Here is a 21,138-nt window from a genome sequence, read left to right as displayed (position 1 = left end):
CTATTTCTTGTCAAATTGTATTATGTTTACCTATGTCCTTTATGTGAAAAATCCCAACTAGAACTTTCCATAATCTACTTTAAGAGTTGCCTTCACGTTCTTGTAAAAAAAGAGCTTTTAAAGGATTCCAAAATTGGTTAGGAGACTCGGTTGATAAAGGTAAAAGATAGATTTCATTTTTACTCAAAATACATGTGTGGATATTAAATATTTCTTCATCTTCCTCTAAATCTTAGAAATTAAGAATTGATTTCTCATACAAGTTGTATTTGGAAATTATTTCCATAAAAACACATTTTCCAATCAAAATACAAAACAATACATCCTCAAATTATTCATAACAAAAAAAAACTAAATATCAATGTCATAAAACGCACTAAATAACTTTCCCCTCTCTCCTCCAAAACTGCCTTCTCATGACCGCATTGACAATTGCATTACCGACCTTGTGTCGGAGCAATAAAGTTTAATATCGAGCGGAGGAATTATTGCTGAGTGAGTATCAAACAGTCGTTACCTCAACCTCCCCAGCTGTTCGGACTAAGGGATAAACATTATTAAATTGTGAACTTAACACTAAATAAATATGAATAGTAAGCGGGTTTGAAGGTTTGCTTAAAGATAATATAATCTGGAAGAAATAAATATTACACAATTAAGTTTCCAAAAATCTGCTTGTTTTTGCATGCATGTGTCACAGACAATAGACAGTTTGACACCATACCCCTATAATTCGAAAACACAACTATTTTAAAAAGACCCTTCATTCTGGTCTTAAAAACTTAATTAATTTTAAATTACCTGTAAATTACGATTTTTGTTCGCATTGTAATTGTAAAAAGTAGTTTGATAGAGTTGACAAAATAGTGACGTCACTTGCTTGTAGTGCCATACAAAATCTATGGGAGTGTTTCGTTTTGACAGTTTTAAAAAGTACGTCAATTGATTGGTGGTGTCATGTCTATTTTGTTATAAGAAAATTTTACAGAAATTCAGTCTGTCACAGACAATTAAGTTACCAACAAGGCCACTACCAACCGTGCGATGTGGTGGTAGTCATTGGGGGAGGCCTATGTTCAGCAGTGGACGTCCTGTGGCTGAAATGATGATGATGATGATGACGACAGACAATTATACTGCAGTTTGATCAAAATCCGTTCAGTAATTTTAGCGTAAAAGATTATCAAACACACACCCATCTTCGCAAACTTTCGCATTTCTGATATTAGGTACTCGTAGTGGGATGTAACTGATGATTTACATGTTTCCGTGATCAAGTGGTTAGAGAGGTGGACCCGAAAGTCCTGGGTTCGAATCCCATGTGGGACAAACATAATGAAAAATCACTTTCTGTAATGTCTTCTTTAAGATTAGATATCTGACATCAGTAAGAGATTATTGCATGATTTATCTACCTTATTTTTCTCATCATCATCATCATCATCATCATCATCATCATTTCAGCCATAAGACGTCCACTGCTGAACATAGGCCTCCCCCAATGCATTCCATGTTGATCGATTGGTAGCGGCCTGCGTCCAGCGCTTCCCTGCTACCTTTACGATGTCGTCGGTCCACCTTGTAGGTGGACGTCTCACGCTGCGTTTTCCGGTACGCGGCCTCCATTCTAGAACCTTGCTGCCCCATCAGCCGTCAGTTCTACGTACTATGTGCCCTGCCCATTGCCACTTCAGCTTGCTAATCCGTCGGGCTATGTCAGCGACTTTAGTTCGTTTATCTCTTATATCCTCCTTATTTTTCTAATTGAAATTAATATGATTTTATAATTCTTTGGGTATAGTCAATTAGTCATATAGTGACACTATTATAAGTGTTAACAGCTGTACATAAAGCTGTAGACGTCACTTCTTAGGACTATACTATAAGTGACTAAATTTCTTGAGCTGCTTCTTCTCAGCACTGGCCCATTTATTGTCCCGAAGCAGTGGTAGGGTTAATACTGGGACGTGTAAAAGTGCTTTTAAAAGCATACTTGCAAAATAATTGAGACATATGAGTTTTTTTTTATAGGAAAAACTCCAAATAGTCTCTTTCCAAAGAATAATGGAGAATTTGTCCTTGTTAACAAATTACATAAAATTACCATGAAAACTCAAAACAATAAGCTCAAGTTACAGTCTGAAAAGATTCTGAAAACCTTGAACTCTGCCTGAAATCGAACCAAAACACTGATCTAGCCCTAACCTACATCGGCTGATCGATGACGATGGCCGCCAAGGCCGCGTTTGACAGCTGTCACGGCGCTGTCAAGCGAAAGCGCGCTGTCACGCGTAATGGATCGCCGCGGCCGTTGACCTTTGTGTTTTTTATCTGTTGATGTTTGCGGTTGCCAGTGGAATTAATATTTTGCTTTTTTTCTGGAAGATAAAAAGGTTATAGTTTTAGAACCCTGTTACTTATAATTAACAGACAACCATAGAGCATTGAAATAGAGCCATATTATCATAGATTGCTTTACATTATTTGTATGAAATGTTGATCGTGAGCCAATCCAATTTACAGAAAAAATACGTATGATTTTTCAGCTGCTACAAGCCGCCTCGTAAAGTATCGATGTCAGTCTATTAGGAGAACGTCCAATTCCCTCAAATTAAGTTTTATCGAGTCACATTCGAAAAAGGCCTCTTGCGTTCCCTCAGTAAATACGTGTCGTTTCCCAAAACATGTTGCCCGAACGCATTACAGCTCTTGTAAGAAGGGCGAAGGAGGGCCAGCACTCCCATGGAATCTGCCGAAAACAAACCTACGACTGCAAGACTGTATCGATCCCGTCCTACCTACGATGAGTTATACTGCCCACCCCTAGCCCAACCCTCCCGCCTGCAACGTACTCCCAACCCTAACATCCCAAAAACAAGATCCATTTCTCTTCGACAGCCCGCTCCATCTTACGACGTTTTCAAGTCTGCCAAAGAAACAAGCAAGATCAATAAGACAGTAACAGACATGAGTTCACGGGCGATAATGACCTTTATTCTTTATGGGGGAAGGATGCACCGCTGGGCGGGCGGCCCGCCCTGCCTTGGGCGGGCGCATTAGCGAGTTTCCGTTCGATTTTTGAAATTGCATTTTTTTGGATTATAACTCGCTTTTCATCCAGGACGCGGAAAACGCCTTTTTGCCAAAGGATGATTGGTGGGAGCGATTCAAATGGACGGATTCTTTGGACGTTTGACGGCTAAAATGATTGAATTAGACAAGGTGCAGTGGATTTGGAACTGTTAGAAGTATATTAAGCTTTTATTAGATATCTTATGACTGTTATGAGTTTTTCTATTTAAAATAAATGTGCCATTATGTACAACTAAAATATGTTACAGTATCTCTATCAATTTGAAACTTAGATCTAATGTAGAGTCACAGAATATACGAGTATAGGTACTCGTAGTAACTGGAAATGTAGAGTTCTGTTTGGAACCATCAAATCAAATTAATTGGAGTGTCATTAGAATACTATAACACTTTGTTTTATAATCCTTAAAGCTATAGTTATTTATTTAGCCTTTTTCCATTTTTAGAAAGAAAGAAAGATACGTTAATTACAATTTTAGCCTTTGTCTTTAATAATACCTATACACAAGTACAAACTATACAGGTTGTCCCAAAAATTAGTGTCAAGCCGAAGCCCAGAAGTAAGAGCATCACAACTTTTTGGGACATACTGTATGTATAATATTAACGTGTCATACGGCATAACGTCTCATACGGATTATATCGGCATAGTTACCCCTAAGCACACATAGGATAGTATAGTATGTCGAGTGGACCACATCCCCACCCGCATAGCAATCGGCTAATGGCCACGGTTCGACCTCCGAACGCATGTGAATGATACGGCATTAAAGGAAGATATAACGATGAGACTGGCAGAGAATGCCGTATGAGCATAATCCATCTTTTTTTAAGTTGAAAAAAAATTCAGGTGGAAACTGAACCTTTGATTGACATGAATGACATGAGCTCATTGACATTGACATTGACATTGAGATGCAGAAACGTAATTGCTGCATAAGCAGTCAGTGCAAAGATATAAAATTCCAATGCAATAAAAAGTAAATATTTTATGTAGTTGTCATGTCATATTCATCACATACAATTAAGCGTCCACACAAGAGAAATGAACCATGAAATTCAGTTTCGTGATATTTAAGCTCTACTTAAATAATAGTTTGTATAATTTTTCATTTAGTACAAAATAAGATAAAAACCTTCTTTCTTTCTGAAGAATGATCAAGACGCTGCATGGAAAGATTGATATCCGTTGTCACCATCAATCCCTAATTTTTAAGTGACCCCTATGGTAACACCAGGAATTTTGTTTTCAAAGGGTCACTTAAAAATTAGGGATTGATGGTGAAAACGAGCATTAGTAAATTAGAAATTATACTTGCAGCTTTTTTGTCCCAACTATTTTTTTAGACTTATCCTACTAATATTATAAAGGCGAAAGTTTGGATATCTGGATGTCATGATATCTGGATGTTTGTTACTCTTTCACGCAAAAACTACTGAACGGATTTTGTTGAAACTTTACACTATTATTGTTTATAACTCAGATTAACATATAGGCTATAATTTATGACGATCTGTGACAAACGAAATTTCACGCGGGTGAAGCCGCGGGCAAAAGCTAGTTTATACTATTTGAATATGGATAATTTTTAGTGCAACTCAAATGCAACATAGTTGTCATACACCAAAAGGAAACTTGCCATTACCTATAGCAAGGACTTGCTATGTAGGTACTTGTACACTCGTCAGATTTGATCACTCTACCCTCGCTTCAATTGGCGGTGATCTCAGTGACGGAATATTTGCTATGTCTTCAGTTATTTTTGTTATGGCAATTTTAGTAGGGTCATTGGTCCTATATTAGGCTTATTCCTACATTCTTCCTTACTAATATTTATGTAAAAGTTTGTAAGGACTAAAAATGGATGGATTTCTGGTAATCTTTCATGGAAAAACTACTGAACGGATTTCGATGAAATTTTACAATATTATTGTGACAGTAAGTAATAATTATTATTAGGCACTGAATTTCTTGAGGAAAAAACCGCGGAAAAGGCTAGTTTTTTAAACTTCCTTATTGATGTAAGTACGTTACTTTAAAAAAAAGCTGGTAATTCAATAGTGTAGTTTCAAAACGAATCCTTAAAAAAATTCGGAATGAACAGTGAAGGAATTGCTATACGTCAAAGCAGACAAAATAAAGTAGCAAAAGCTCTGACAATGGCAATGGCTTTATTGATTAGACCCTGATTAATGCTGAACCCAAACCAGCGCAATAATCCCAAATATTCCTCGGCCTTGTTGTTCGAAAAAAGTCGATATTCGGCGACAATGTCCATCCTTCGGAATCTAAAAAATAAAGAAAGTATTAAAGGGACATTCCGGTAGGGTTGCCAGGATTAAAATTGCTGGAATCAGCCAGTTTACTTGGAATTTTTTTGATAAAAATTGGAAAAAAAATCTCAGTATTTTTTTATAAACATTTAGCTATCAGATAATGGAGATTTAATCTAATATTGCTAAGCTATAGTGATAGCAGTTCAACTAAACTGCTGCATCCTGGCAACCCTACTTCCGACAGTACTAAGGCCACATAAAACGCGTGGAGCAGAAAAAGCCGTGATTTATCGTGAGAAGGGACATCTCGCGGCCTCTGCACAGGTACCTCCGCGCAGGTGCTGTGCGCCTGGTACTCGGCCTAGCGGACATTATTTATAAACCTTTGTTTGTCCGTCTTTATGTTACCATCTCGAAATATCAAACATTGTAAACCTTTTTTATTTGATTCCATCATATTAAAAACAATAAATCAACTGAACATCAAAATTTGTAGCAAAATGTTTAACGATACCAAAAATACTCTAACATTATGAATTAAAGAAATTGAGGATCTTAACACATTCGGATTACACTTTTAAAACTGACACAATCAAAACAATGTACAATCAATTACACGTAGACTTCATAAACTTGCGCCAGGACAATTAGAGCAGTATTTATAAGTAACAAACAACCACGATTCAAAAGTTATTGAAATAATGTTATTATAAAGAGTTAAAATAGAAACAAAAAACCAACATCGTTGAGTGACTTGTATTCATCAAAATCAAATATTTTCTTAATTAATGAAATAATTGCAGCAGCAAAGTGATTGATTTACGATCCGCACTCGACTATTTTATATCGTAGTTAATTGAAAAGAAAGCATTCTAAACAACGGTTTGTTCTGCCAGCGAGCAGCGGGCAAAATACCTACGACGATGAAATAAATCTAAAAAACGCTCGGATCCAACAGACGGACAATGGAACGCGGTGGATCGGTTAAACTGATAATTAATAGTGATTATTGAGTAAAAATAATTGTCGGTTTCTTCAAATTACGCCCCTCGAAGATCTAATTTCGGATCCACGCAGCACAACGACTGTTATTATAAAAATCTGCCGTATCTACCATGATAGGTATCACAGCTCCGGAGCACCAATTGTTTTAATTTGAACTAAAAAAGAATTATGAATGTGTAATTGGCATGTTTGGAAACAACTTCAGCATTGTTCTGTTTTGTTGTACTAATTGGACTTTAATAATCGGTTCCGACTATCAATGTTGCCGGTGTGAATGCGTTTTCTTTCTCCGTTTTTGATTTAATTGACTGTTTTGATTCGTTCGCCAGATATAAGGGAAATTACACCGCGTAGGCGAATCCTGCCGGTGATGTAAGACTTCCCAGAGTTTTCATACAAAAGTGCAGGAATAAGTAAAGTGTAAATTCCTTCTGAATTCTAAAGTAATGCATTCGCTTCGCTGAAATAAGTTTTCCGTTTTACCTTTTAACCTGCGCATATCTGGCAGGCTCCGTTGAAACGCGGCCAACTTTCAACTTTATTTGTATTGACGACCGCCGTTTTAGAATAATAGAACTCGCAGCATTTTTACTCATGTTTTTTGCATGAGATATATTATACGGTGTCACACACGAACGGTTTGAACGGGCATATTTAGACAATTTCCTTAACAAATCCCCTGCTAGGGGCTCGCCCTCGTATAAATAATATAACATTGCCACCTCACCTCGCCCTATTCTGAAATTCGCCAGGTTATTACAATTTTTCGCGTTATGAATATCGTCGCGAGGAGCGCCTTAATATCCCCTCACGCCGAGGGAGTCACACCTCAGCAATTTTACTTTAATTCTTATTTAGAGTGCCGCCTTATTTCGGTTACAAGATTTTTAGTATTTGTTTATGGCTTTAACTTGTTCTTTGGCCCGTCTATGGGGCCGTTTTCGCTTTTTTCAACGACGTAATTCGGGTTTATGTTTTCCAGTTAGTTTTGTACTTCTGGGGGATGATGCAGACGCAAATTGGCTACAAAACAACCACGAAGCGCCGGGGCGTCGTGAGATGAGAGATATTTTTAGTGGCAAAGGTCAAGGGTGTTTTATTTTTCAAAAATCGAATGTTCATTTGGAGTCGCGCGGCGCGACGTCATCGCTCCACTATCAATCATGCATGCACCATTGCGCCGCGCGAGCTTTTGTTCGAATTACGAATTTCGAAAAAGGAACATAACGCGAGAGAAAATTATGGCGGGTGCGTTCTTTTTAAAATTCGAATACGAAATTTGCCCCCCGTGGTGTTGCCCGCTGCAACCAGCGACGTACTGCGCTTGTGTAATTACCGTTCAATTATATAATTAAAAAGAGCATCGCATTTTGCCTTCTTCGTCGGCCATAGTTTTTGTTCATTATAACTTTAGATTTCGTGTGAAGATGATAATAGAGTTGCTGTGACAAATAATAATAATAAACAGTGTGACGTTGTTAAAAAACTGGAGAGATTGCTAATGGTGTATGATATTGCCTCCCCTCATTGGGGTAAGAAAAGACTAGGGTGGCAACACCTTGGTTCTCCCAGGAGGTATTTTTTGAGTGGAGTGTTCGTTTTTTTAGGTGTTTTTTTGCGTAATGACATCGAGGTCCTGGGAGAGTTGGTTGGATCCATTAGATGGGCGGGCAGACTTAATGTAGCGTTTTTTCGTGGATCCGATCGTGGGCATGTGTCGCCCTCGGCGACATTAGTACCAATTGTAATGGCTTTTTATCTGCGAGGGAGCTGATGATTGCTGTTTCTTGTTAGATATTTCCCTAAGGTTACCCACCATTTGTATTGGATGGAGCAGTTGAGTCAGATGTAGCTTTTATCCCGGTGAAAACAAAATATCAAGATTTTTTTATTCTTCTGTATAACAGTCAATCTGCCACGAGTGATATTTTTAATAAAAACATGTCAGCAATATTAAAAATGATTGAATGGCTTAATATTTGTACTCTCACCTCGAAATCCTAGAAAAACCCAGACACAATTACGTTAGCGACCGCAGATCGTAAAAAGAATGTCAATAAATTTAAATTTGGAGATAAATACATCACATTTACACGAAGTCAATGCCTTCGCTTGTTCAGTATTATAATAAAAACATTCTAAATTCAAAATCATTTTGTTCTTTTCAGGCAAATGGTGCGGGTCCCGACGCGAATGGTCGCAGTCGGACGCCGCGCGGCGGGTATACCAGTCAGTGTTCCTGGGCAGCCCGGGTGAGTACCCAGGTAAATATCGCGTCACCACCAGGTGTGTTCCATTTTTGAATTTGAAATTCCAATTGCAAAAAGAACGAACGCCGTTTTGTTTTTTCCTCGCAAGGAGGTGGACTCATGATTAGGTTATTTACCTTATTTAACTGTCGGATTTTGAACGTTGCGAAATGAAGTGAAGTTGAGTTGAGAAAAAAGTAATCGGTCGACATTTTAAATTGGATCACCTAACGATTATGGCCGCACTAAAAACAGGATTTGAAATTTTACTTACACATGCCATTTGCATTGCCCACAATGAGTTTTTTGAAGTCGATCGAAAGTTATAACGGCAAGTATATCATGAATTATTGATAGCTGCATATAAAAAGTACAAGTTGAAATAAATGCATTCTCAAGAGACAAGTCAAGTGGAAAATTGAGGCCATACGTTCTAAGCGTTGAAAACGGCGCGGCAGAAACCAATAAAACTAATTAATTATTATTTTGCTTGACAATACTTAATTTTCAGTAAAAATGTGAATATTTGCTGAGCGTTAATTATTTTTTACGAGACAGTGAAAAGTCTTAAGTCCATCTTCTTAAATCAATCTTTTCCAAACAGCACTTGGTTTGAAATCAAAAATGGAAAATTCATCTGTGATTTCATTACTATTATATTATTTATGCTTATTGACTTTTTCAGGTATAATTTAGAGAAATAGCTTTGTACTAAAATCAAAATAATACATTTCAAATAGGAATATTTATTAGCGAAGTACTTCAATAACTTATTAAGCTATTCATTCTTGGTAAGGCTTAATTTAAGCAATAATGACGATTCAATTTTATCAATATCCATACAGCATTATTTTTTATTTATTTTTACAAAAAGCAATAGCACGTACAGTACAAGAATTAAACACAGAAAAGAAAACAAAAACAACATAAGTATTTTAGTATTGGTAGGTACAAAGTTTTGGGACTAAATGACTTGGTGTAAAAATATGTCCATGGATATTTACTTTATTGATTTATTTAACGCCATCTATTTTTATTAACCTAATCTATCGTGACCTACCACGTCAGAAGCATCACAAATGTTGTAATACCCTCCAGAGAACTGACGTGTGACGTAGGCATTCAACCTTGCACAAGATGATCGATGGCCCTCCGTGACGTCACACTACGCATACCTTATAGCAGGCAGGCTTCATCTTTTTATGTCTTTGCCTATGGTAATCAAAAACGTCATAGAACTTACAACACCTGATTTTACGCCTTTGCCTGTTTTTAGAAAAAAAAAACTAAAAAACTGATCTACTCGAATTAAAATGACGGAAGAGGAACTAAATAAATGCTTTAAAATTTAAATTAAAACAAAAAAGTATATCAAGTCAAACACTGGCAGTTTTTTCATTAGAATGCTTTTTTTAAGAAACATTACTTTGAACATTGCCATTGATCAAGTTTAAGAAAAAGAAATGATTTGAAAAAAGAACTCCAAGCACTTTTTCAAAATGCAAAGAAAATAAATTGTACTTTTGAAGTTTTCGTGTCATATTTTTATGTTTAACACTTTATTGGTATTATGTCGAAATTAATTTCAATGTCATTCTCTACCAGTCAACTTTATAACGGCCAAAACAGTCAATTGTAGAATCTATTTAAAATAATTTTACAACTTTTGAACTGTTATTACATTGGGTTTTCTTCGTACTACTTACCTAAGCCTCGACCTTGCTGCTTGATGGATGGCCCGTGACGTCACGCATGTAATCTGCCGGGACACGTGACGAAGTTGAGCATGGAAGACGCGGCTGAAAGTAAAAGTGGAAGCTATTGAAGGAATATTTTATTTATTACTAGCTGACCCGGCGAAGTCTGTTCCGCCTTAAAGGCAATAAATAAGCCATCTCAATTTTTCCTTATTTTCTCACCGTTTAGACCTACCCTGGACTACGACAAACATTTTAAAACCAAAATCAGCTCAATCGGCCCAGCCGTTCTCGAGTTTTAATCAGACTAACGAACAGCAATTCATTTTTATATAGATTAGTATATTATTTATTTAAAACAACTTTTTATTGCCATGACAGGATAAACTCAATGCGTCAAATAAAGTTACTCTACGGAATTCCATTATGTTAATAGTAGTACAACGGCAGTAAGGAATATAGTGTTTCTGCGGCTGAATGGATTTGGATGTAACATAATGTTTGACCAGAATACGCAATAGATAGTTAAAAGTCATGAAATTCATTTATTTTATGCTAAATAAGCTTTTAAAAAGCGCTTTTCCATTTTCCCTTTTAGGTGAAGCACGAAACGCCATCTTATAAGTATTTTTTACTTACCTTCGTTAGTTGTTCATATAATTCAGTATACCTGTCAGCATCTGCAAACAATAGAAGATATTTACAAGTATGAATAAAGTTCTAAATTATAAATTATTTTGATAAATAAATGTACGACGTAGTACCTATGACAAAATTATGAATGTTTAGCTTCAGCAATTCAAAACTTCAAGCAGTTTCAAGAGTTCCTATCAAAATTGTTTACATTAAACCATCTGAAAATCCACTCGAGACAATCGATTCTCCTAATCGATTTATTTCGAGCCCTCCAAACGCCACCACTCGTCGTTACTGTTTCGTCAGCTCGTTACAAGAATTCATTTGGCTGCTGACAGCCACAGCCATTTTATTCGTGTCATATCGATTTGACAGTTTATTTTGCGCGCGCGCATCCTGTTCTAACTCCTAAGATCCTATGTTACGAGGTTTGAATGGCCGACGTGCCAAAAGATGGGATGTTAATTGAAAATTCTCAAGATTATTTGACAGAAAAGAATGTTGAAACAAAAAAAAAATGCCACTAAGTAACATTTCGAAATACATAAGTTCTACTAAGTATTTACTTTAACTGTATTTTGGTTAGAATAAATTAGTAATAAAGAAACTGATATAAGAATCATTGAAACTTTTAAGGGCAAAGCTCAAACCTCATTTCTCATCAAAGTCTTAGGTACCTACTCGTATATTGGTTTAATTTCAATAATTATACCAATCAAAAAATAATCTAATAATCTTAGACAAAGTTTGAATCTAATTTTAGCGTTATTTTGTGATGTGGAGTTCAAGCAACAATAATCACTAAACAGCTTATTATGATGTCTCTCACAACAGTACACTATTTTTAGACTAATAAAAACCTCTAGTCATTTTTCTTATTTAGTAAAAAACTGAAAAATACCCACTGTAAAATAATAAACGCTTAATCAACTCACCAAAAGCCCAAAACCTGCAACTATTATATTCAAACCGCGACCCTCTATAAACAATGTCGCTGCGCGCGCGCCGATGCTATCGCGCAAGGCCGCGCCATCTAGCGGGTAGATACTACAGATAGGGATATAGACAGGTCTTTGTTGGACTAAATAGTTAAAGTTTAAGGTAGAGTGCTGTAGAATAAGGGTTTTCGCGATTGAAAAATCCGCCAGATGGCAATACGTAGACGCGAGGTCCAAATGCTGCGTGATTGGTGGATTTTAACATATCTGTCAATGTCATGTCAAAAATAACCAATCAGGCAGCATTTGGACCTCGCGTCTACGTATCTGGCGGATTTTCCAATCGCGAAAACCCTCATTGGAGAAAAGATGATTTTGTGTAACTAAACAGGTTGTATTAAGCTGATTTTGTATAAACAACGAAATGTCTTTTAATGTAGAGTTCTAGCTAGGTTAAAAAAAGCTTTTCTAGCTTTTTGGTTTAGACTCTACTTGGATGGGAGTTCGCAAAAAGCAAAGCTTGCGCAGAAAAAAATGTGTTTTGTAAAAAATGTAATGAAGTACAAATTGACCATTATTATTACAATGACTCTATGTTCGAAAGCATTATAGGTTCAATATATCCATAATTCAGCAGTCAGGGCAAGCAAAAGGTCATGAATGAAGTCTCCCTAAGACAGTCAATTTTCCGAGTGAAAATAATGTTTGAGGTGACTCTACATTTTACTGCAAAATTGAAATACGTTTTGATTTGCTTTGGAATATAAATTAACTTTCCAATCCAAAAATAAACTCCGTATCTTATTCCAAAGAACTAGAATAAGCAGTTCTACCACAACAATGTAAGTTAATCCCAGCCTTATCGCGAGTGTAATCTGCCGATGTAATAGCCCGATCCCATCACACAATCTGTACTTATTTTTAGCCCCATCCAGTTATTACTTCAGCACAAGCAGTTAACAACATCACTAAACTTAACTACTGAAAAATACACCCAAACTTCATTCCAGCCGTGAACTAGCTCCAAAACAAACCTTCACACCCAAGCAACCCACTACCGCCATCTATCCACCCGCTTCCGAAACAACCCCGCCCCATCGATCCAAATTAAACTCTACACTCAGCTGATAGAGCTGCAATTACCGCGACAACGCAACGCACTTGCAACTTTAAAGTGCTCAATATAAAACCGTATCTGTTTCACTCCAACACGCCCGCTCCGGGAGCACCTGTCTCGCTCTTTTTGTAACACGTCAGCGACATTGCCAGTTTCCATTACACTATATTAATTACCGGCTCCGTCCACCGCCGGTCACTCTTCCGAGCGCCGGCTCCGTCACTCATCCCTTGTTTCTTACCAAACTTTTCCGGGATACCAGAAAAATAAGCTGTCAGATAAAAAAGAAATAATAAAGCACGAAAGTAAAATGGAATCGGAAGAAGCGCAGTCAATTTATTCGAAGATTCGTTACAATTCCGATTTCTATCTGACATCTCGAATGAATGCCGCCGAAGACGGATAACCGTGGATCGCGATACCCGGCAAAAACGCGGATAGAAAGAGACGCATCCGGGCCATCGACGCCGTCGTCAACCGGCCGCCCGAGCGAGCGCGCGCGAGCCCGTCTTTACGACGTGTGAAAGAGATAAAACAATTCCTTATGTCGCTATTCTTAAGTCGTTCGCGCGCTCGAAATGGCACTTTACTCGCAGACATTAAGGTCGCAGTTTCATTGTTGTGATTGCGTATTGACGATTGCGGCGTATCGTAATGGAATGTTATAACTTCATTTGGCGGTGTTTGTGATTAGATCCTTGCGGGGTAAAAAATAAGGTCGTTATTTGTGTGCGTGGCTGGGGCGAGTGACGGCGCGGCGGTTGCCATGGCGACGGCTGCGCTGGAATGTAGCGGGCGGGAGCTGATCAGGGCTGCCCGCTCCGGCGATGTTTTCTCCCAAATTAGTGGACGATAAAAGTAATGATTTTGAGAATGACTTACGGAAGCGTGCAATACCCCGCCAAGATGTTTTGATAGCTGCGGGACATTTTGAACGATATTGCAGCGCGCATTTGGCTGATTAATCTTGGCGAATTATCCCCCATCTCCTCGCAGGTTGTAACAGACTATGATGCATCATTCTGCACCGGTCTGTGAACTCTTACGACCTGAATGGCCTTTGCATGTTTATACAATTTATTTTGCATCACATTCACAACTCTCGAATACAAGTTTCTAATTTGAATAGGCCTATTTGAATATCGTTCCAACTTATGAATAAAGCCGCGTTGCGAGCGAGAGCTCAATCGCTCAATTTGCGGCAAGCCTTCGGGTCCTTTTTCAAAAATCGAATGAGATCGATCGCTCTCATGTCCGCAAATTAGAGAGAGAATCGTTGTTCGTTAGCCGCGTCCAGGCAGAACGAGCGCAACGCCTTGGCCCCGGCGCTGGGAACTCGTTCCTATTTCGAACTGCGTTTGAGACAGTTTCGTTCCGCGGAGTGCAGCGCTAAAGAAACCGCTGCAGAAACGCATTTAAGTTCTTATTACCGATCGGACCTTTAGCGCTGCGGCGCCGCTGCGGGCCGCTGCGGGGTCACCCGGCGTGCCTTCATTACGTCCGAGCGATGACCAACCGCTTATATGCAATATATCTAACCCACCGATCTGATACTAGAGATACCGCGAATCCGACTCGGAAACCAGTTCTCTCCGGCTAAATTACTCCCAGCTCTTGAACAATTTAAATAACAGCCGATTCGCTGCGGCGTCTAAACGAACGTAAAACCTTACTTTGTAATGGCTATCGATCCTGCGATACGGACGCCCAACTACCGGGCTATTTACTATTATTGTCTTTTTACAAGAACTCCAATCGACATTTAACGCCTCGGTTTTGATAAGCACCTCGACTCTGGACTTATCTAGCCGTAAAAATCATAGCGCATAACATGGCAACTCAATAAACGGAAGCGAACTAAACAAGAATGTCGTGCGCTCATAAAAACGTCGTAAAAGTGGCGATATTAATAACGCTTATCCATTTCGGTGATATCTCCTTACGGGGCAATGAGGGATTGTCGTGTCTCTTGTTTATTGGTTTTGTAACGGGTCGTGAATGCGTTTTGTGGTGGTCCGGCGTGCGTGAGAGAGCAATTTGTCGGACGCCGTGACCTGGCGCCCGCTCCATATGCTAATATACCAATAAACCTGCTCTGTGAACCTTCGGGTATCAATAGCTCTCTCGGAGGTAATAGTTCTGCAAGTGCCCAGATATTGATAAGTGACAACCGTCGCACGGCAGCCATAACCGTCGCAAAATGGCGCACACCCACGTCTTCATTAAAACCCCGCTTATCGTTAAAATCGATCTCGTTACGAACAATGAAACGCGTCGAAACAAAAACCGGCCGACCGGTAAACGAATACGAGAAACGTAATCAGGGCGAACGTCGCGCTAAATAAAATAAAACCTCAATCAAAAATCCGAAGGCATTCGGTATCATAACCGGAGCGGTGCGTCGACCCGGACGAAAACACGGCCGTGTGGGTTACACGGCCGCGACGGAAAAAAAACAAAAGTATAATAATGTAACGCACTAAGTATCCGTCTTAAAAGTACGCCTCGATCTGTGTTGCGCGCGTCGCGGCATTAACGCGGCGCGGCGCGCGAGGGAAACAGGACCCAGAGGTGAGGGTCGAAGGTTGAGTGTCGGCGGGCAGCGCGGCGGCCCGGCGGGCGGCGGGCGCGGGCGGCGTGATGGATGGCCCAATCAGGCGGCGGCGGTGCCGGCGCGCTAATCGAGCCGAGCGCCCGAGAGCCGCACACACGCGCGCCACGATTACACCTAAAGCGCACAACCTTTTCGGAGATAATACATAATACCGACCGACCTTCGTCCGGTGGAAATCGATGGAAAACAGCCGAGCTCGGTCGCGGGGGAGCAGAATGAGTAACGCCGTATTTACGTCTATATCCGGCGGATCGATAGCCACCAACTGTTGTAAACAAGCGTGCGATACGCGCTGGGAAAAAACGCGCCACCCCCGTCGCTATTAACGGCCACGTGACTAATTTCGGGAGCTGTCACCGGCAGGCCGCACGTGGGTCTCCGCTCGCTCCGCTCCGCTCGCGAGCGCTCCGCTCGCATAAATCACCACCTGCCACGTTAACACAAAAATAGAGCGCACAATTAATTACGCCTCATCGTCCGAGGGATCTTTATAAATCAACGGCCATCTCATTTTATCCTTAAGAGACCTTTCTCCGTCTAATCCCGCCAGAATTGAAACGAATCTAATGAAACGGGGATACGTCGGGAGAAAAAAACAACGGCGCATCGGTTGCCCTACAATCATTTTAACTTTTTTCCGTGGTTCGCTCTCGAGGCGTATTTTTTATTTCTGATTCTGTCTCTGGACTGGGTTTTTTTCTTGCTGCCTTTTCATAAATATTTTAAAATCGGATTCAGTCGGGGACAGGCGAGGCGAATGGATTAGGATTTAGATATTTTGGGGCGTAATTTATGCCCCTCTTTGTTGAGATATGAATAATGAAAGTGGATAAATCACTTCGCTATCGGCGACCTGCTGTAGCGGACGGTCGCCTGTCCTCCGAGCACTCCGAACCCTCCGAGTCCTCTGCTGTTTACTTTTCAACTGCAGCTGTTGATTCAGTGTCATCATCATCATATCTGTGTATAAAGACTCATAAACATCGTTTATTTAAAATGTAGAGTCGATTATCATAGTCTTTGGATTTGCCAAGCAAGTTTCTTTCAAGAATTTAAAACTAAAAATTCGGGAAATTCTAAACCCAAACAATGAAAAATTGTGCTTCAATCTATTTAAGACTCTGATAAAGTGTATCATAGATTTACTGATTAAAGTAATCTTAGATCTCATCGTCACCTACAATCGAGCGCGATTGAGGTCAAACGACTCGGTTTCGAGTGAAAAAACGAGTGACTCAATCATTTAGGATATTGGTTTAAACAAAATAACATTTCTACGGGTGCTTAAACGTTGTTAATGAAGAGAGAGGCATATAACACGTCATCCTACTAATATTATAAATGCGAAAGTTTGGATGTCTGGATGTATGTTTCTTACTCTTTCACGCAAAAATTACTGAACGGATTTTGATGAAACTTTACAATGTTATTGTTTATAACCCAGAATAACATATAGGCTATAATTTATGACGATCTGTGACAAACTAAATTTCACGCGGGTAAAGCCGCGGGCAAATGCTAGTAATTAATATTTATACACCGCACTTATTAAGTTTTTATAGAATAGGAATGCTGACTCGAATTTATATTCCAATCTCTCATCGTTAAAAGAATTTTATATTATAAAGTGAAAGTCATATCAGTAGCTATGAAATTACCTGTAAATAACAGCTGACTTTTATAACCTGTGACGTCACATCACAAACGTATTTTCATGCGAACTCCAAAAAGAAATGGAGACTTTGACAGTTCATAAAAATGAGTCAGTGAATGGCATGCTGACAGATCTAACGCTTAACCTCCTCTGTGGTCTAGTGGTAAGACCACCTGCTTCAGACGCAGAAGTCCCGGGTTCGATTCCCAGTGGGGGCAGACTTTTCTGTTGGTGGTAGGGCTTGTTCTAACTTCTAAGTCCGCCTGGCTAGCTAACACCATCTTACCTAAGTTTGTCGCCATAACAACAATGTTAAGCATTGTTGTGTTCCGGCGGTTAGAGGTAAGATAGCCAGTTCCTCCGTGGTTGAGGATTCCGGGTGAAGCTCGCTTCCACCTTCGGCCTAATCGTCACTTACCATCAGGTGAGATACAGGCCAAGAGCTTCCTCGTAGTAGATAAAAAAAAAGATCTCATTGCATCTCAGTAATATGTAAAACGTAACCTAAAGACATTTTTAAGACTGTTTATCGTAATACATATTAATATAGATTACGTCAGAGAAAGTTGATATCAGATAGATTTTGATTCACATGATTGCGGTCAAACGCTGGGAAGAACCCCCTAATCCACTATTAATCTAGCCCAATTTAAATTCCAGAACTATTCCAACCATAAAGTACCAGTCGCTATTCCAAATATGCGTCCGTTTAAAAAGCTCTTAACAAAATTATTAAGGCCCACAAAAAAGGGCCCAGCCGATGATATACCGACGTCAATTTTGACAGCTCGTGGTTTTGTTTGAACGAAATTATAGTAATTTCATAAAATACCCATCTACTTATAATAAATGTGGAGTGTTTGATGGAAACAATTTTGTAATAGACCAAAATATGACAGGAATGTGATCCATAAAACGCGGGCCGTTTACAAATTGCTTAGGGGCTACTGTTGGATAGTTAAAAGATTTCAATTTTTTTGGATAGTTTAAAATTTATTTTTAACGTTCTAGGAATCGAACCTAGGAAATGTTGATTTGTAATGACTCATCAATGTCCTTATAATAACAACTTAGTTATTAGTCAAGTTTATTATTAAAAAAAAGTCCACGGGGACAGCCCTGAGTCCCTTCCAATAACTTTTTGTCAGCTAACAATATTTTTGCATCAAAATAAAGACGGATTTTTATTCATAAGCGGGCATTTCGACCGTTCAAAAATAATAATGAGTCGGATATAAAAATCGCGAATTTATATGAGCTCGGCCCTCGAGACTTTAATATGATTTCTTATAGCGAGAAGTCCTTATTAAATAAACTTTGGAAACGGAATGATGTCCCCAGCACGCGGCCACCCGATCACAATAAAAACGGGGATTCGACAAGATTAAAATTGTAATTCAAGTTATTTTTGACGTCCGTCTTATTGCTTTTTCGATACGCTCATCCTTGGCCAGTTTTTTTATTACTTTTTGTGCAATGCGTAACTTTGATCGGGTACAATGTAATTCGGACATCGTCCGGCCACCGGAGGAAAAAATACGACCGAATGATTTTAATTCCTTCGCCAAAGTTAGATGATAAGATGAGATCTGTCAAGATTATTTGGAAAGAAAAAAACAACTGTCTGTAAATTTTTATTCCTTCGCCTAAAAAAATAAAACGGTAGCTTATTACGTGGTTTATTGTTTTTAAACTTTTAATGGTGATTAATCGGCCTAATTATCACTTACCATCAGGTGAGATACAGGCCAAGAGCTTCCTCGTTGTGAATAAAAAAAAATCGATTGTTCACAATGTTGAGCAGCAGAAAGTTGCATAATTTTATTCCTTTGCCAAGAAAACCTAAAAAAAACTAGCGATGTAACGTTCGTTTTGACGGGCAAATAAATCTAACTTGTCGTTGAATTAAAAAGTGTCATAGCCCGCCTCGGTTTCCCGCCTCGTGTCAATATCAATAACGCGCAATCGACAAATCCCTCATAAATAAAATGCACTTGAATGTATTGGATGGTGTTAGTGTTGGAATAAACACTTCATCGTTCACACTGGCGAGGTTTAGAGATTTGTCTTATAACAGTAAAGTTGTTTCAAATGTATTCATAAACAAAGTCGTCTAATATTTCAAAAGGGTGCAAAATTTTATTTAAGGACGCAATTATCATTTATTAAAATTATGATGATGAAAATATTATGTTGATAGTTTTATGTAACTTATTTTGGATCTTTGCAAAAGCATTAAATTTATGTAAATAGGTGTATGCAAATATGAATTTAATGCCCGTTCGTTTTCACCATCAATCCCTAATTTTTAAGCGACCCCTATGAAAACAAAATTCCTCTTATATGTTACCATAGGGGGCAATTAAAAATTAGGAATTGATGGTGTAAACTGGCATAACTCTACCATTGCTTAGGAATTGTAGAGCAGAAGTGGCAATCAGTGGTCATTTTTAAATGTGGTTTTTCATTAATTTTGCTCTATTTTCCTGAAATAGTGGTAAATCATGGTTAAGAGAGACAATGTTTATTTATTTATTTTGTTTATTTATTATTACATTATTTAGCCGTTACATCTTTGATTTAAATAGTGTCTTAAATGTGTTTGAGCGTGTAACTAACTTACCAAGAAAAAATAATCGCTAAAAAATGGCATACAACTTAGGTCGTTTAGCATACCCTTTGACATCAGGTACAATATTCGATATTGACGGGCCGTTTACCCCATGATTACCCAACAACAACTTAACGAGGGATTAGCCCCATCTGCAGCACAATCGCAGTCTAATGTAAGCACCCGGTTCCCAGGCTCTGTAATGCTATGATACCTATGTGCCATAATGATGCGAGCACAGGGCTGGCCAAGTATAAAAAGTCTTCAAAAAGTGATGACATGGTAAATGATGCCTGTTTTCACCATCAATCCCTAATTTTTAAGTGACCCTTATGGTAACAAATAACAGGAATTTTGTTTACACAGGGGTCACTTAAAAATTAGAGATTGATGGTGAAAACGGGCATTAGTCTTCAAAAAGTCACTTATGGATGACAAGTTTCTACTGCACTCATTTTGATCATGAAGTTAAATCCTCGAGCTGTCAGAACTATTGAAACACTCTCTAAAAGAAACTTATTGTTGACAAATATTGTTGTTGTATCAATTTTGATGAAGTTCGGTTACAAAAGGCAATATTTCGTGATAAAGCTAAATTTTTACATTGCCTGAAATATGGGTTGAAGTTTTTATTGGGAGCTTCTTATGAAGATTCTAGTGTGAAAAACATGAAAACTTATTTTTATGCTCCAATCAAACACAAACCCTCTTATTAATAAAACTTACACGTTCGTTGAACAGTGTTTTTAAAGTGACATTTAGTATGGAAATGTCATTTTAAAACAACTGTGTAACTTTTTATTAGTAAGGGGGTAATTGTTTAACTGAGGATAAGGACTGAAACCCATAAACCATAGATTAAAAGACATCTATCATCATCCAAAAATTCACTCTGGCAGCCCTAGCCAATGCGCCATAGAGCATAGAGGCGACGCCATCGTGCCAGATTAGCCGTAATGTAACGTGCGGCGATTTGAAATAATCACGCAGATTACGCGCGATCCCGCCATTTCAATCAATACCTAGTTGCAGCCGCGTAATGCCGCGCTGTGACAACTATTGTTGCTTTTTACCATGGACAAGCAAAAAAAAAAACTTTTTAAAAGTTTTCATTTGCCATGTGAATTTTTTAGAACGAATTTTTGACACTAAAGAACATTTTGACTACGAAATTAATTGACGTTTAAGGACTTTATTAATTTTAACAGTAATTTAGAAGGAACTTTCTTTATAATGAAGCTTGCAAA

General features: G+C 38.5%; 1 protein-coding gene across 5 annotated transcripts in view; it reads left to right on the top strand.

The window, feature by feature from the left end:
* Positions 1-21,138, top strand: part of LOC135080508 (homeobox protein homothorax) — a 341,592-nt gene that overhangs the window by 186,289 nt on the left and 134,165 nt on the right. For 3 of the 5 annotated variants that reach the window (XM_063975145.1, XM_063975147.1, XM_063975144.1), the window contains one exon: positions 8,544-8,639. In XM_063975145.1, coding sequence (XP_063831215.1) covers positions 8,544-8,639 — 96 coding nt within the window. The remainder of the gene's footprint in view (positions 1-8,543; positions 8,640-21,138) is intronic. The other 2 variants (XM_063975148.1, XM_063975146.1) reach the window with 1 other exon arrangement.

Source organism: Ostrinia nubilalis, chromosome 18, assembly GCF_963855985.1.
Source record: "Ostrinia nubilalis chromosome 18, ilOstNubi1.1, whole genome shotgun sequence".
NCBI lineage: Eukaryota > Metazoa > Arthropoda > Insecta > Lepidoptera > Crambidae > Ostrinia > Ostrinia nubilalis.
This window is presented reverse-complemented; position numbering and strand designations above follow the sequence as displayed.